Source organism: Daucus carota, chromosome 2 (assembly GCF_001625215.2).
Source record: "Daucus carota subsp. sativus chromosome 2, DH1 v3.0, whole genome shotgun sequence".
Classification (NCBI taxonomy): Eukaryota; Viridiplantae; Streptophyta; class Magnoliopsida; order Apiales; family Apiaceae; genus Daucus; species Daucus carota.
Genome location: NC_030382.2, coordinates 13,285,566 through 13,304,849, shown reverse-complemented (window position 1 = coordinate 13,304,849; position 19,284 = coordinate 13,285,566). Strand labels below are relative to the sequence as shown.

At 36.1% G+C, this 19,284-nt stretch overlaps 1 protein-coding gene across 1 annotated transcript; it reads right to left on the bottom strand.

Moving 5' to 3' along the window:
- Positions 1-10,711: 10,711 nt before the first annotated feature.
- Positions 10,712-14,666, bottom strand: LOC108208229 (uncharacterized). Its single transcript, XM_064086491.1, has 2 exons — positions 11,470-14,666; positions 10,712-11,392 (listed from the first exon to the last, which is right to left on the bottom strand). The coding sequence occupies exons 1-2, from the start codon at positions 11,500-11,502 to the stop codon at positions 10,865-10,867; spliced, it is 561 nt and encodes a 186-aa protein (XP_063942561.1). The 5' UTR covers positions 11,503-14,666; the 3' UTR covers positions 10,712-10,864.
- Between the last annotated feature and the right edge of the window lie 4,618 nt (positions 14,667-19,284).

Genomic DNA, 19,284 nt, shown 5'->3' with positions numbered 1-19,284 from the left:
GTGCTCCTGCTGCATGTTACTGCAGTCTGCAGGTGTATTTCTTTAAGTCCTTGAACTCTTCCTGGCTCAAGTCAGCAAACTCATTGAGTCCAAGCCAGCAGCCGCTAATTTTCTTCTTTGTTTCATCAATTATTATGTTTAGATTACGCGCACCAATTTGTCTCGTTCATATTTTATTTTTCATTCTTATATTTGTCGGTTTTGTAACCGAAACCGAGCCGATTACAACCGAACCGAGGTTTTTAAACCGAAACCAAAACCGAACCCGAACTGGTGGTTGCGGTTTTCAATTTTAAAAACCGAAGATATATGGTTCTGGTTCCGATTTTATCCAGAAACCGAGCCGAACCGGCCATGCTCTCCCTAGGGCATGGTTTTTAGCTCGTGTGTATATATATTGCAGCAAAAATGTTGTCTAGCTAGGTTTATACGGATACGCATGCATACATAAACATAAACGTTGAATTAGAGCGATTAATTAGTTTGACCACGTGCATGGTAGGCCAGATTGATCTTTCGACCTACGGTATCTAGTTTTTTCGAGACAAAGTGAGATTGCATTCGGTCAAATCAGATAAGGTCTAAATAAATATTTATTGATTTTATCAAGGAAAATTGAAAAAGATTATTTAAAATTGGAGGCGAAGCTGCTACTTTTATTATAAGATTCAAATGAGATGCGAACGGAGGCAGTTTGGCTAAAACTTTTTTTTATATATAAAAAAGAATTCATTCATTAATTAAAAACCATACATCATCTATAAATATAATCAAAATTGGACAGACGTCGAAAAATATTGCGGCAGAATTCTTCCTTTTGTAGAGACAACTAAGCGATTTGAAAATGATTTGAATATATGTATTTATTTCCATCTGATTAGTTTTCAACTAAATGTTCTGAACAATCGACAATATATGTGATCTCATAATAACCTTCAAATCTCAATCAAACGTATAAAAATCATGCAGATATATAACCTCGATCATGGTAAACACGAAGACACACCAAAACAAAACAAACCAACTCTCACACAAGGAGATACTAACAAAACCCAATAAATTGGGAACTTATTGAATGGAAAATAAGATTTCAAAGCAAGAAAATAAAAAAATGAAATTGGAGCTTTCACCGGTGAAAACCAATGGAAGCCCTCAAAAATCTTTAATGGAGGTCAGGATTTTGAGAGAGGGGGAGAGCTCAACTTTCTCGTTATTTGTTTCCTTAGTTTGTCTAAATTTATTTTTCATAAATATATAAGAACTTATTTATTTTTAAGAAAAAATACTTAAAATTCTACTTTTTCTCTGACGTATGTTCTTATTATTTTTGTAATGAACAAATATAAATCACCCCTTTGACAATTCAATCCAAAGAAATAAAAAAAATTGCATTTTTATAAAAAAATTAGAACTTATTTTTTAAATTAACTTATTATCAAATAGGCACTTTCGAGGTGCATAATAAATCATATATTTATTTCAGATTGTAAAATGGCTTCATATTAAATATTGGTAAGCAATATTTTAACCAACACAATGTATTGACTCCATTATTTTATGATAATTGACAGTTTGCACCCTGCAGCTTAAGTGGATTTTGCGATTTGGTTTCGTTTTTATAATGTTGACAGTATGCAACTCAAGATTTATAATTTTTGAACAAAGTACAACCCCTTATCCAACTGCCGGTAAAAGATAGCGGTCAACGTCCATTGACCAGTTATCAGTGACAACGGCTAAGAAACACAAAAAACGAAATTGACAGAGGTCGGAAATAATTCCTAATTGCTATGGGATATTACAAGTAATAAGTATTGATTTTATAAGGATTTTGAGTGACTTATAAATAGTGATTTTCGCGTTATAAAGGGAAAGAAGACATAAATGAGTAAAAACAAAAAGATCTGGAATAAATTTTAGATATTTTATTCATGACCAGAACGGAAAAATAGTGAATGGAAATCCAGTTAGATTTTTAAGATTTAGATCCGAGCAGTAATTATAAAATTGAGGATAAATTTAAGCTATTAGCAAATCAGGAAAAATAAAAAGAATACAAAGAGAACTAAGAGTTAGAATCCATATAGAAATATGAAGTTTTGGATCCTTCCTAGGGACACTTAGTTGATTAGGATTCTAGATACAGGTCTTGGCAGGACTAGGTGCTCAATTCTTGAGTTTTAGCACATGTGGATGTTAAATGGACCTTATATTAGTCCGTATTAATTTATTACAAAATTAATTAATAAATCAGGTTTTAGGCTCTTATTAACGAGGATTTTAATTTTCTGGGCCTTTTAATAATCCAGTAATGATTAGGAATTATTTCTGATCTCTGCCAATTTCATTTTTTATTTTTCTTAACAGTTTTATTACAAAGGGTATTAGAGATAATTAGTCAATGGATGTTGACCGTTATCTTTTAACGGCAATTAGAGAATGGGTTGTACTTTGTTTTTAAAAATTATAAATTGTTTGTATACTATCGACATTATAAAAACATGACCAAATCGCAAAAACCACCTAGGGTGCAAATGGTCAATTACTCATATTTTATATTCCATCTATCCCTTTTTAATTATCACTTTGATTTTTTTGCACGTAATTTAAGGTGATAAAATCATACTTCCACTTATTTTTTTTTAATATTTTTTTTTCTGAATTAAAATTTATACTTTATATTTTTATTAATAAAAAGAAAAAATACAAGTGACAACTAAAAATGACAGAAGGAGTATTTACATTCTCTCCATACTTAACAACGAGATTCTAACTTTTACTCCCTCCGTCTCAATCAATTCTATACAGTTTCTTTTTTGGATGTCCCATCATTTATATACATTCCCCAAATAGCAACTTTTTATAATATAAAACACTACTACACCCACTCATTCTCCCACTATCTCTATTATATAATAATAAAAACACTATTACACCCACTACTTTACTCCACCATCTTAAATCTATTATTAAAAAATATGTGGGTCCCACCACTTTACCCACTTTTCATCTAATTTTACTCATTTCTTATTTTTTTTTTTTTGGTCTCCGTGTCCGATTCCAATGTATATAATCCATTGGGACGGAGGGAGTACATAAATAGTGAGATTCAACAATATATATATATACCGATTCAACTGCAAGCATCATTTTTAAACCCAACAAAAATAACCAAAAACAATAACTTCATTTTGAATTTTCGCTTAAATTTTGATAAACCTCTTTTCGCTTTCAGCAATTCATGGAAGAATGAATCGGGAAAAAACCTATGACTGCACAAGCTACACGAAATGACCTTATGATAGTCAATATGGGTCCTCAGCACCCATCAATGCACGGTGTTCTTCGACTCATTGTTACTCTAGATGGTGAAGATGTTATCGACTGTGAACCAATATTGGGTTATTTACATAGAGTCATAGAGGGATGGAAAAGATTGCGTAAAACCGAACAATTATACAATATTTACCTTATGTAACGCGTTGGGATTATTTAGCTACTATGTTCACCGAAGCAGTAACTGTAAATGCCCCAGAGCAGTTAGGCAATATTCAAGTGCCTAAAAGGGCCAGCTATATCAGAGTCATTATGTCAGAGTTAAGTCGTATAGCTTCGCATTTGTTATGGCTTAGCTTGGCCCTTTTATGGCAGATATTGGCGCACAGACCCCCTTCTTCTATATTTTTCGAGAAAGAGAATTGATATATGACCTATTCGAAGCTGCTACCGGTATGCGAATGATGCATAATTTTTTTCGTATTGGAGGAGTCGCTGCTGATTTACCTCATGGCATCAGAAATTTGTAACCACTTCCATATGATCACCAATTATACAAAATTCTCATTATATATATATATATATATATATATATATATATATATATATATATAGGGGCCTTCTCTTTGAGGAACCCATAAAATGGTAACCTAGGAACTATTCTAAGACTTAGGACACGGCCCCAAAATAGGAAAACAGTTCTTCTCTTCGAACCTAGTCAAGTTCTGTAAATAGGTACAAATAGGTACACAGTTCTGTAAACACTGCACAATTGTGTAGACACGTAAACAAAAATAAAAAGTGAAGAACAAAAAAATACTTAGTACAGAAATACAATGTCTTGTATTTTTTTACTCTGAATTTTATTGACATGTTTGTTCTTTGATATATAATATCTATTTATATTTTAAATTAGTTATAAGTATTTTCAATACAGAACATATATTTCTCTACTTTATTAAAGATTTTTTTGTAAATAAAGAATTTAAATTATATAAAATACAGGACATAAGTTTTTCGAAAATAAAAAATAAAAATAAATGTGTACCATTTTAGTGTAGATTTGATTTATTTTAGTAATATGTACCACAAGTTATGTAGACACATATCAAATAAATATTGTTCATATTACTAGTTAAAAAATAAAAAAACTGAAAGAATAATGAAAATACAGGATACAACAAATATTATATCCTGTATTTTTATACTATACATTTCTTAACATGTTTGTTCTTTAATTTTTAATATTTTTTATGTTATACATTTTGTTATATAAAATACAATGTCCTGTATTTTTGTACTGTATTTTCTCACATATTTAGTATTTTATTTGTTTTCATATATATAAATATGGAATTGTTTGTTTCATTTATTTTTCATTTTTAGCTTGTCCTGTATTTTAATTTGTTTAAATATTTTATTTCATATGTTCTCACATGTTCTTTATTATATTTGTTATATATTTAAGTTTTTGTTGTGTGTTCAAGGAGTAAAATAACATTTTTTATGTTTGTACTAAAATATGTTGAAAGTTTTTAAAATACAGAACATATGGACTACGTGTGTAAACAGGTGACTAGGTATTACAGTTATATTAAGAGTTTTGAAAATAGTAAACACATGACTAGGTGTCTAGGTATTGTATGGCTAAGATCAAAAGTTATATATATATATATATATATATATATATATATATATATATATATATATATATATATATATATATATATAGAGGGTTGCACTCCACACAGAACACTTTACAAAAAGAATAACATAGAACACTATCATAACACTTCATTTTTCATGAAAAATGATTTGTTAAGACTATAATTACATAGTTAGGCACCATTTAAACTTAATATATGAAATCTAACATCCAAATCATCCACATTATTAATATGAAATATTATAGAATCTTGAACAGAATTCAGAATAGAATCCGGAATAGAATCACATATATATTTTTTCCACAACTAATTTTACATAGAATTATGTTATTTTTAACCCCAAATTTATTTTTAAACATGAAGGATACTATTATTATTCATAATAAAACATTAATCAACTTAAAATTCGAAAGTAATTCAAGTTTTAGATGAGATTCTATATATGATTCTGAAGTGTTCTGTGTTGTTCTTCTTTTAAGAGTGTTCTTTTTTGAGCAATGGCATATATATATATATATATATATATATATATATATATATATATATATATATATATATATATATATATATATATATATATAGGGTTGCACTCCACACAGAACACTTTAAAAAAAGAACAACACAGAACACTGTCATAACACTTCATTTTTCACAACTAATTATTTGTTAAGGTTATAACTACATAGCTAAACACTAATTAAACTTAATATATGAAATCTAACATCCAAACTCATCCAAATTATTGATATAAAATATTATAGAATTCAGAACAGAATCCAGAATAGAATCCAGAATAGAAATAGAATCATATAAATATATTTTTTGCACGATTATTTTACATAGAATCATGTTATTTTTAACAAATATTTATTATTAAACATGGTGGATACTATTATCATTCATAATAAAACGTTGTTCAGCTTACAATTTGAATTTAATTCAAGTTTTAGATGAGATTCTATATTTGATTCTAAAGTGTTCTATGTTATATATATATGAGTTAGGTTCCATGTAGTCCACATAATTACTGCAACTATAGAATGACATAAAAACATTGCAAAATATATGAAACTTGTTATTTTGTGAAATACATTCTATAAATATCATTATTTCATGAAAAATATTGAAAATCATTTATGTTCGACAAGTAGAACACATATGTTCTGTAATATGTAAATATGTTCTGCAAACTTAACATGTTTTGCAGAATAATATGTTTTTTACTAGTTAACTTGTAGAATGTTTAGGATTGTCAAAATTTTTAACAAAATAATGATGTTTAAGATTTGCAAAATAACACATTTTGCAATGTTTTTATGCCATTCTATAATTGCAGAACATACGTAGTCTACGGTACTACACTAAATATGCGGAGTACATGGAACTTAACTCATATGTATTAATCTCATGTTTGAACTTTGAACACATTTTGAAGTTAAAGGATAGGAGTGGATAAGAAAATTAATGAATTCCGCAAATATCTTAGGGTCAAAGTCTTTAATCCCGCGACTTTGACGTAGCAACCAGTACTTGGCACGAATGTGAGAGTAACATTTTCCACTAAACTTGTTTTAATTTATTGCATGCCACAAATTTTTTTACTTAAGGTCCATATATTCGTCTGGCTAGGTGAATTATATTGTTGTTTGACTATCTTCCATCGACGGGGAATTGTAGAATAAATAATAGTATACTACCCCATTTGTTTTCAAATAAATATTATTTGATTTTTTGACATGTGTTTTTAAGTACCTTATTTTATAAATAAAATTATAAAAACTATATTGTAAATTAAAATATAATAATAGTTTTATAAAAGAAATTTATAAACCCTAAATGATTATTTTTAATATGTTATCAATCTGTGCGTAAAAAGGTTAAGTATCATCTATTTTAAAACAGAGTGAGTAGTCAATTACAATCAAATACAGTATTTTTGTAGTGTTAATTATTCACCAAAATTTCAACAATTTTTACTCAACTTAAATATAATTTTGATTTAGATATGATTTTTATAATAATTGATTGAATTAATTGAATTAGTGTATTTTTGATAATTTTTTTAAAATAGATTGAATTAATTGATTTATTTTTATAATAATTGATTTAAATATGCAAAGCAATATGTGGTATTTTTAACGTACAATATTAATTCTAAAAAACAGTATTTAGCATCAACTATCTGTAAATTTTATGTGCGTGTTACAATTTTCAACAGAGAATATTACAAACGAAATAAATCCCACTTCATATTATCTAGACATGTGTATATTTCCATACAAGACAGCCATGACGAGTTTCGAGCACAGAGACGACCGTGTGACACGATTAAAGCAAATCATGTAACACGATTATTAGAGTACCTACACGCCTACACCACATTCGGTGTTGTCTGATTGGACTTACTACTGTTGGAATGTTAATCAATCATAAAGGTAAATAATTATAGAGATAATATCACAGAAAGTTCATGGCAAGTCGCCTCGTGTATGAAAGACAGTAGTGTGTCTGTAACACCAATTCTGGCTATTATCGATAAGATGTCGGCTTCTAATTGATAAGGTATAACCCGGATCCAAGCACTACATGACCCGGAGATGATCCCGGACCCAGGAGATGATCCCGGACCCCGGAGATGACCCGGACCCAAGACACGATCCTAGACTTCGGAGATGATCCGGACCCAGGAGATGATCTCGGACTCAGACACAACCAGTCCATCCCTCTCCCGGACCAGCACACGATGAATGGAAGGCCCAGGTGATAGGGACATAACATGAACAACTACTGTCAAGAAACGACAAGCTGACACGGGGACACGTGTAAGGATTCGAGACATACAGGTGTATGGCCAAGATTCAGGTTTCCTACCCTTAAACCCTAATCCTTGGCCTATAAATAGACCAAGGATAAGAGGTTTAGGACTCTCTTCTTCTCTCTTCTCTACCTTATGCCTCCACACTCATATTTCCCACATATACATTCAGCAAACATAAACACACAAGCAACCACACACCGCAACCACCATACACACACCCTCTACATTGATAGATAGCTCATTTTCCGTCCGACTACTTTCGAGCCCGCTCTTACTCTCACGCCGGAGGCGCCTCGGGGTCCAAACCCCCCTCCGGCGTTGTTTTGCAGGCACCCATCCAGCAGCTACACCGCAAGACGACGGAGCAAGGCGGAGAAAGGGCCGGAACGGGATCTGGCGTTATCATTTGGCGCTAGAAGGAGGGGTGGTGTATCTCCGTCCTGTGGTCACGGTGCCACTGGACTCATCTTCATCAGCAAGCTCCCGACAAGGGAGTCCCGTTTCATCTCTGTAAGCTTCAACAAACTCCAACCTTTAAGACACCATCTTAGCCATGGCTATTCTGTTGTGTGCACGTTAGCAAACCCCACCCACAAGAAGGACAAAATTTGTCTCTAGTAAATTAAGCACTTTGTCTGGTAGCATCTTATACTTCTTGGCACATAGCCATTTCAAGCATTCCCCAAAGTAGTAAGTTGACTGTCTGTCTATACTACTTATGTCATTCTGTTACTACCCATATTGCACACATACACTTTCACCAAAAAAGCAATCATAAACTTTCAAACTGAGAATTCTCCGAGCAACCAATCCGGATTCAATCATTTATTCATTACTTGAATTATTTTTTCAAGGAGAGAATTCTCCAAGCAACCAATCCGGATATAAGCAATCAATCCGGATTCAACCATTTATTTATTACTTGAATTATTTTTTCAAGGAGAGAATTCTCCAAGCAACCAATCCGGATATAAGCAACCAATCCGGATTCAATCATTTATTTATTACTTGAATTATTTTTTCAAGGAGAGAATTCTCCAAGCAACCAATCCGGATATAAGCAAACAATCCGGATCCAATCATTTATTCACTACTTGAAACATTTTTTCAAGCCAAGCAACCAATCCGGACTCAATCATTTATTTACTACTTGAAACATTTTTTCAAGCCAAGCAACCAATCCGGACTCAACCATTTATTTACTACTTGAATCATTTTTTCAAGCCAAGCAACCAATCCGGATCCAACCATTTATTCACTACTTGAAACATTTTTTCAAGCCAAGCAACCAATCCGGATCCAACCATATATTCACTACTTGAAACATTTTTTTTCAAGCCAAGCAACCAATCCGGACTCAACCATTTATTTACTACTTGAATCATTTTTTCAAGCCAAGCAACCAATCCGGATCCAACCATTTATTCACTACTTGAATCATTTTTTCAAGCCAAGCAACCAATCCGGATCCAACCATTTATTTACTACTTGAATCATTTTTTCAAGCCAAGCAACCAATCCGGATCCAACCATTTATTCACTACTTGAAACATTTTTTCAAGCCAAGCAATCAATCCGGACTCAACCATTTATTTACTACTTGAATCATTTTTTCAAGCCAAGCAACCAATCCGGATTCAATCATTTATTCATTACTTGAATTATTTTTTCAAGGAGAGAATTCTCCAAGCAACTAATCCGGATATAAGCAAACAATCCGGATCCAATCATTTATTCACTACTTGAAACATTTTTTCAAGCCAAGCAACCAATCCGGACTCAATCATTTATTTACTACTTGAAACATTTTTTCAAGCCAAGCAACCAATCCGGACTCAACCATTTATTTACTACTTGAATCATTTTTTCAAGCCAAGCAACCAATCCGGATCCAACCATTTATTCACTACTTGAAACATTTTTTCAAGCCAAGCAACCAATCCGGATCCAACCATATATTCACTACTTGAAACATTTTTTTTCAAGCCAAGCAACCAATCCGGACTCAACCATTTATTTACTACTTGAATCATTTTTTCAAGCCAAGCAACCAATCCGGATCCAACCATTTATTCACTACTTGAATCATTTTTTCAAGCCAAGCAACCAATCCGGATCCAACCAATTATTTACTACTTGAATCATTTTTTCAAGCCAAGCAACCAATCCGGATCCAACCATTTATTCACTACTTGAAACATTTTTTCAAGCCAAGCAATCAATCCGGACTCAACCATTTATTTACTACTTGAATCATTTTTTCAAGCCAAGCAACCAACCCGGATTCAATCATTTATTCATTACTTGAATTATTTTTTCAAGGAGAGAATTCTCCAAGCAACCAACCCGGATATAAGCAACCAATCCGGATTCAATCATTTATTCATTACTTGAATTATTTTTTCAAGGAGAGAATTCTCCAAGCAACCAATCCGGATATAAGCAACCAATCCGGACTCAACCATTTATGTACTACTTGAAATATTTTTTAAAGGCAAGAATTCTTCAAGCAACCAATCCGGACTCAACCATTTATGTACTACTTGAAATATTTTTTCAAGCCAAGGAACCGATCCAGAGTATAATACTATATTGTACTTACAATTACCATTCTACAAGTGGCCAATACCGGACCCAGCTATCCACCTAAGGCAAGGATTTATTCAACAGCCAAATCGGGTTACTTCCCAATTATTACTTGGAAAAATATTCCAAGGCAAGAGGAGCAGCAGAAAAGAGGTCTAGCATGATCCGGACTCGCTTCACACATCTAAGACGCAAAAACTCTTTCAAAAGAGATTGGATAACCCGGACCCTGCATTATCACTACCAACCTGCCAAGCTATCCAGATCATATGACAAAAAAGAAAAATAAAATACAAGCCCGAACCGGAAACGCAATAGCTATAATCAAACAAAAACAGCAATCAAGAAAGCAAACAACAACTAATGAAGCAAAAGGTCATCAAGATTACGCCCAAGTAACAGATCCAGTCCGGAACACAACCGACCCAAGCAGAAACAAGTTCAAGACTACAAAGAAAACAAGTTCAGGTTTACAAAAGAGAGAATGCGCTAAACCAAGACAAAGCAAAAGATAGAACTATCCGGCGGTCGAATCCTGAACGACAAGATGATCCAGACCGATATCTTGGTCCAACTCCTTGGGAAGAAAGCTAGGAGTAGGCCCATCAAATGGTTCCGGCTCCCCAAGACCCTTTTCGAGGTCCTCCTTAGCCTTGACATATAAGCCACAAAAGCTATCGAAGCATGCCTCTGGGTCAGACTTGATATGTCTCTCGGCCACAGTCCAACAATGTATGATCTCGGTTGCCCCAGCATCGGCCAAAGCACGGTCATACTCATCAGACTCCTGGAACTCGGAAATCACCACTGCAGGCTCTTTCCTCTCAGCAAGCTGTGGCTTCAGACTCTCGATCTCGGTCTCAAACTCGGACATCCGAGTCTCAGCTGCCTTCAACTTCTCGCCCAAATCGTCAACTGAGGACTTGGCCAATTTCAGATCCGTGTCCAAAGTTGTGATCCGGATATCCTTATCATCCGAAGCCGCCTTCTCCTCCCTCAGTTGGTTTGAGCTCAGGGCAACCATCCCAGCAATTGCAATGCCCATCTGAAAAATTCAAATCCCCACATTTCAGCAACAAAAACAGAAAAGAATAGTTAAACAACTAAAGTTGATACACTCACCTGACCCCAAACCGCAGCAGCTTTCCTGTACATTCCCACCGTTCCGGATCCCCCCCTCTTATCATCCACTTGATGCCATTCGGGGTTATCTGCATTGGTGAACACTTATACACATATTTACACAAGTGTTTGAAGAGGAGGTGCCACCGGGGGTTCCACCCGGACCTAAGATGTTCTAACCAAACGGGAACGAACCCATCAGCCGGTTTATGATAAATTCTTTCCCCCGGCTTAGGCCATCCCCACTCTATCTCTGGACCTAGCTGGAAAGCAGACCTCACCACGATGTCCATCTCCTCCTTAGGCAAGGAAGTGAGACTCTCCTTCAGAGGATAGGGGGCCCGGACCATAGCGAACTCTGCAAACCTAGAATCAACGTCCTCCTTATCATAAGGACCAGGATCCCCATCCGGATGCCTATCACGATACAACCTACTCAAATCCCGAAAGTATCGGGTGTCGGGAACATCCGGAGCCTTCTTCACAAAGTGATAATTACTATCTGTCCAACAACCATCCGGAGTGAACAACACCTGTCTATTCGAAACCTCCTTCACAGAAAATCTCTTTGACAAAACAGCAGCCCGGGGCACGGTTGGAGGACTCGGATCCCCCCCTCTTAGCTGACTCCTTTGTCCGGACCATACACCTACATACAACAACCCATTCCGAACCTACCACTCCAATCCAGACTCATGCGGAACAAAACAAAACAAAAACAAGCAAATATTCGACAGGAGCAAACAAAACCAAAAAACCAAGTCCGAACTCGCCAGCCCGACCCCAACCAAACTCATACACACTGACAACCAAAAAACAAAAAGCTCCCATTTATCACACAAGAATCCCAAAAGCCAACCGCCAACATACATATTCGACAGCAAGATTAAACCACTATAAACTAGAAAGCCAATCCATACGCAACTCAGTTCTGACTCAGAAGTTCAAAAACGCTAGTCCGAGCCCACCAGTCGAGACTGACAAAAAACAAAAGGAAAAACAACAGCCTATGCATGTGTGCAACCCGGACTCCCGACACACAACCCGGACCTATAAGCAAACACACTAGCTTTTATCTATACATACACACAGAGAAAACTAAAAGAATAAACCAACACCCAGTCCGGACCTACTGCCAGGATCCAGACTCATGCGGACGACCATTCACAAACCCATACAAACACAAAACCAAAAACATGACTACTGTTCACACAACACCCCAAAATCACAGATTGCCGAACCCAGAAAAACGAAAACGCAGCAACCAAAAGAAACCAACTGAGCAAAACTGGGTCTCCTCGGTGAATTTAAACTCGCTACAACTGAGCAAGATCAGCCCAAAACAACTCGAAAATAATCTGCCAAACTCGGTGAGAGTACAAGACTCGGCACATTCAAAACCCAGACTCAAGAAAGCAAGTCACGACTGGAATTATGTATTAACAAAACTCAGCAGCACAAGACTTAAAACCAGCTACTCAGACTCACAAACACGGCGAACAGAACATAAACATATGGAGCATAGCTTTCAAACATCAACCCGGACTCACAACAAGTATCCAGACCTCATTCTTGAACGAGTATATCTCATATTTTTGTCCGCAAAGTTTTCAAAAAGAAGAAAAGTCAAGTGGAAAGCAAATAGCATAAGCCAAGAGCAATATTCAACCTGGACCTCGTTTTCGGTCCTGGACCCATCACACTAGTCCCGATCCTGGGATTCAAAAAGAAAAAAGACATCGCCTCCTGATTGATCCGGACCCCGTTTGTGGTCCTGGACCCAAGCCGAGGTCAGCCAAGAGCAATATTCGACCTGGACCTCGTTTTCGGTCCTGGACCCATCACACTAGTCCCGGACCTGGGATTCAAAAAGAAAAAAGACATCGCCTCCTGATTGATCCGGACCCCGTTTGTGGTCCTGGACCCAAGCCTAGGTCAGCCAAGAGCAATATTCAACCTGGACCTCGTTTTCGGTCCTGGACCCATCACACTAGTCCCGGACCTGGGATTCAAAAAGAAAAAAGACATCGCCTCCTGATTGATCCGGACCCCGTTTGTGGTCCTGGACCCAAGCCGAGACCTCGGCTCTTCAAAAAAGCAAACAGCAGAAGTGTTAAAGGAAATAACGCCAAAAATACGCCTCACGAGCCCACAAAGGGAAAGTCCAAGCTAATCCAGATCAAGGCCCTACAAAATTCTGATCTGCTACTTGGCTTCATTCCCGAACAACGAGTACAGACTCATTCGCATTTCGCCTGGTTAGGACGAATTCTTCGTACCCGAACATATTCGAACATCGCAGAGGATTATCAAATCAACCCGAACTACGCCGACAACAAAAACCCACCTCTAGTCTGGATCCATCAAGCCTCGGGATCAAGAACAAAAATCACACCCCGGACAAGGGGGGGAAAACAAAAACTGCACCCTCTCCGCAATCAGCCCGGACCGAACACAACACTCTACTCCCTCACACAGAAAATCTGTATAAGGGAGTGGGGGGCAAATGATAAGGTATAACCCGGATCCAAGCACTACATGACCCGGAGATGATCCCGGACCCAGGAGATGATCCCGGACCCAGGAGATGATCCCGGACCCCGGAGATGACCCGGACCCAAGACACGATCCTAGACTTCGGAGATGATCCGGACCCAGGAGATGATCTCGGACTCAGACACAACCAGTCCATCCCTCTCCCGGACCAGCACACGATGAATGGAAGGCCCAGGTGATAGGGACATAACATGAACAACTACTGTCAAGAAACGACAAGCTGACACGGGGACACGTGTAGGGATTCGAGACATACAGGTGTATGGCCAAGATTCAGGTTTCCTACCCTTAAACCCTAATCCTTGGCCTATAAATAGACCAAGGATAAGAGGTTTAGGACTCTCTTCTTCTCTCTTCTCTACCTTATGCCTCCACACTCATATTTCCCACATATACATTCAGCAAACATAAACACACAAGCAACCACACACCGCAACCACCATACACACACCCTCTACATTGATAGATAGCTCATTTTCCGTCCGACTACTTTCGAGCCCGCTCTTACTCTCACGCCGGAGGCGCCTCGGGGTCCAAACCCCCCTCCGGCGTTGTTTTGCAGGCACCCATCCAGCAGCTACACCGCAAGACGACGGAGCAAGGCGGAGAAAGGGCCGGAACGGGATCTGGCGTTATCACTAATTTTTTTGATTTGTTTGTATAAATAGTTAAAAGTTATAAGAAGTTGAGACTGATATTTTTTGTTTCAAAACTTTTATTTTTTTTCAAATACTTTAGTTACTTATAAGTTTTCACTTACTTCTCTTTTCTAGTACACTTTTTTATTTTAGGCAAAAAACATTTTCCTTAAGTTTAGTCAAACGGGCCCGGTGTACAATTCTTCCAAATTATCCATCGATCTTTAATGGTGACGCGATTAAGGGTTCTTGCCGGCTCTTTAACAAGTTTTTGAGCTTATAAATGAGAAACAACTTATTTGGTGGGTGTTTAGCAACCCAGCTTCTCAGCTTTTTTACTAAAGAAGGGTTGTATGCTTGTTTGGCAAATAAATTTAAGCACTTCCGAGGAATATTAAAAGCTCAGGAAAAAAAGCTATGGATCCTAGCTTTTTATGATCCAACATATACATACATACACTTAAATAACTTATAAGTCACAATATTCAAACACTTTTAACAAGTTATAAATCCAAATCAACTTCTCACTTATAATCCACTTTTTTACTTTAAATAATAAATCACTACTTTTAAACTTAGCCAAACAGCCCCTTGAGCTATTTGTGTAATGAATTTATTTATAAGTTAATTTCTGATAAGTTAAGATGTTGAAAATTCTTATTTCTTCGTGGTTTACAAAAATGGACACGACCACTTTAAAAGATCCTTTATAATAATTTATTACTACATTTAATTTTTATACCAACAAAGTGTAAACACCAAAAACTTATTTTCACTTATAGTTTACTTTTTATTAACAAATAATAAGCACTTCTTTTAAATTAAACATAACACTCATGTTAGTGATTATGAACAACTTTAAAAATGTATGAAATTTCACTACACCATGTATGGTCTACTGCAACACCCACAAACGATGTTACCACCTAAAATGTAGCCTTAGATGACCAAAATCGAAAAATATGATGTATGGCAATATCGAGGCATGTTGTTGCCATTTATGTTGTCTTAGATGCAGGAGAAAAACTCAATGCCTACACATCTCCCAATGTTGCCTTATAGACCTGAAAATTAAACGTGGGGCTAAAGACCCGCCACTACGCCATAGATGGGCAAATAAGACACTTTTCTAATGTAATGCCAATTTTGTGTTATAGTAGGTATACATTTTGGACCTACCGTAACACAAAAGAAACAATGATACATTACATCTCCACTTAATGTTACTATGGAGCGTTTGTTTTGCAATAGTAAGCTAGTGTTACGATAGAACATTCATGTTGTAACACTTCGCATTACTATTATGCTAATATTTTGTTTAATAATTATTTTTATTGGGTCCCACAACTGTACACGTCCGCAAAAGTTGGCCGCAGAACTATACACGTCAGCAAAAGTGGGTCCCACAGGTGGGCCTAACAGAAAATTTCTCTAGAAAAGTGGGTCCCACACTGACGGGTGGACCCCACAGGTGGGACCCACAATGCCACGTAAACACATTGATGGTCCCCACCTGGTGTACACATCAGCATAGTTTTACATGGAAAGTGTTACAGTGCTACTGTTACTTTAGGGTTAGGGGGCCAAAAAGCTAAGTGGGTCCCACGTGAGGGCCCCGCACTTGTGAATTAAATAATATTTTTATAATTAAATATATTATTAATTACTTAATTAATTAATTATCAAATAATTAAATAATCAGCCATGTGGACCCCGCACTTATGAATTAAATAATATTTAATAATTAATTATATTAATAATTCATTAATTATTAATTAATTAATTAATTAATTAATCACCCATGTGGGCCCCACGTGTAGGCCCCGCACTTGTGAATTGAATAATAATTTAATAACTAAATATATTAATAATTAATTAATTAATTATTAAATAATTAATTAAGTATTATCCAGGAAAAGAAACTTAGTTTCATGGAACACTACGTGACGAGAACAAATGTCGATGTTGTCAAATTAAGTAATTTGTAACCTTTGTGCCCTTGTGCATAGCCTAGAAAAACAGAGCGAATGGCTCTAGGATTAAACTTATCAAGATGGTGGACAGATGAGTACAGATACAACTGAAAACCTTGAACAAGTCATAGTCAGGATACGAGTTATACAAACACTCATAAAGAGTTTTATAGTCCAAAATCGGTGTGGGCAACCGATTAATGATGCAGGTGGATGTAAGAATACAATTTCCCCAATACTTAATTGGTAACCCGGACCGAAAACACAAGGAACGAGCAATAGAAAGCAAATGGCGATACCTTCGTTCCATACGACCATCTTGAGCAGGTGTCCCAGCACAAGAAGCTTGATGAACTACTTCTTTATCTGTCATGAAAGAATTCATAGCAATATTGAAAAAATTCAGTCCCATGATCACTACGGATCTGCTGCATTTTAGCATCCTAAAAACCGATTTTCCATAGAAAGCATAAAATCACGTAGCTGAGGAATGACGTGTTGTTTAGTAGGCAATAAGAATGTTTAAATATTTCGAGTGTGATCATCCACAATCGTGAGGAAAAATCTACAACCATAATGTGTTTCATGAGCATATGACCCCTATAAATTAACATGGACTAATGCAAAAGCTCGAGGAGCTCGACTGTCACTCGATGAAAATGACAACTTTGTCTGTTTCGAAATTGGACAAATCGGACACTCTTTGATGCACAGATCATTGACATGGTCTTTAACAGCAAAAATCTTGTGCATGACCTCATTAGACACATGACCTAACCGTAGATGCCATAAGACACTGAGTTTGAGTTTGCGTTTACTGACAACATTGTTCAGGTAAACAGAATCAAGTGTGCCAGATGAACTAGATTGGAGATCTAAATTGTAAAGACCATCCAGTAATTGTCCTGTAGCCACAATCTGAGTATTGCGAGCATTATAAAAAGAACAAGACTTAGGCAAAAACACAACTGATCCATCACTGTCCTGGACCACTTTGAAACAGAAAGCAAATTATATGCAAACATAGGCACAAACAGTACATCACGTAAAATCAAATTAAAATGAACAATGAAGCTACCAGTTTGATGTACCAAAATTGTTGTACCATTTGGAAAAGTAAGGTTGACAGGAATGGACAAATTCCGGACATCTGTCAATAGACTCAATGAACAACACATATGATCCGTGGCACTCGTATCAATCAACCAAATACAACCAGTAGATTGTGACATAATCAAACTGCCCTAGAAGTTACCATATTAGCAAAATGATCCCCAGGACTGCTAGAACTCTTTTTATTTCCCATGAAAAATGATATCATCTGACTGATCTAATTGATTTGGCTTTGCATCTGTTGTATTTGATCAATTCCCCCTATAGTAGATTGTGATACATTGGCTTGATTAGCTTTAGGCAATGGACGAAACTGACCAGCTGGACTAGAGGAAACACCATAAATGTCTTTCTTCTTCTTCCAATTCGGTGGATAACCAATCAACTTAAAACATTGCTCTTTGGTGTGACCATTGTAATTACAATTGCGAACATTTGATGGCTGATTTTGCACCATTGGTTGGAGGTAATTTCTTGTTGTTTGTGGTAACAGAAAGTCCATTTGTAGAAGCAGAATTTCTAAGTAATGCATTAGATATAGAACTAACAGCTGGCACCAAACTTTGATATCTTTGACGTGCCTTTTCATCCTGTTTAACATAAGCATAAGCCTGGGACAAGCTAGGCAGAGGATCCATCATTAGAATCTGCCCACGCACTGTAGCATTACTCTCATGTAGTCCCGTAAGAAACTGTAAAAGCTTCCTTTTCTGTTCCCTATCCACTTGAGTATTCTGAGCACCGCAACTACAAAATACAGTTGGCTCTAGAGTTGTATATTCATCCCACAAACCTTTTAACTTGTGAAAATAGACCTCCACAGACTTAGTGCCCTGTTCCAAACTGTGAAAGTCCTTCATTACTTGGAACACTCTATGTCCACTAACTCCTGAAAATCTTTCTTTTAGCTCCTGCCAGATTTCACTAGCAGTAATAAAAAAGTTTAGGCCATCTGAAATCTCATCCGCTACGGAGTTTAGGATCCAAGTAATGACTAAATCGTTGACTCTCTCCCATTGAGAATACAAAGGAGAAGTAATATCTGGTTTAGGATACACATTGTTGATAAGTAAACTTATTTCTAGCATTCAAAGCTATCAGCATAGATCTAGACCATGGAGCATAGTTATCTGGTCCAACTTGCTTCTTAGCAATCAACAGCAAGCCAGGATGATCATTATTGTGAATGAACAAAGGATGAGCATTACTATTGATTGTAACAGTACTGTATGATGTTGTCTGTTCAGAATCAGATGAAAGTCTTTTAGGAATATGCTAATTAAAACGAATATCGTTTTCTACAATATCGTCATCTACTGTGTTATTATGATCAGATCCATGAACTAAATGTGCAAAAGATGAGTTCGACATGACTGAAACAACAATTTTAGATCAATTTTAGTCTGAACTAACAATTGATGTCTAGCATAAATGATCAAAATCGTTAACTAATCGCAAATGATGAAGAACATTGCTCAAATCTGTACAGAAGAGATGAAACCTGAAAATTAGGGCTCGAAACAACGAAGAAATCG

Coding starts and splice junctions, on each gene's coding strand:
- LOC108208229 (XM_064086491.1), bottom strand. CDS start 11,502: ATGTACAGGAAAGCTGCTGCGGTTTGGGGTCAG. Junction 11,393..11,469: donor CTGCTGCGGTTTGGGGTCAG/GTGAGTGTATCA, acceptor TGAATTTTTCAG/ATGGGCATTGCAATTGCTGG.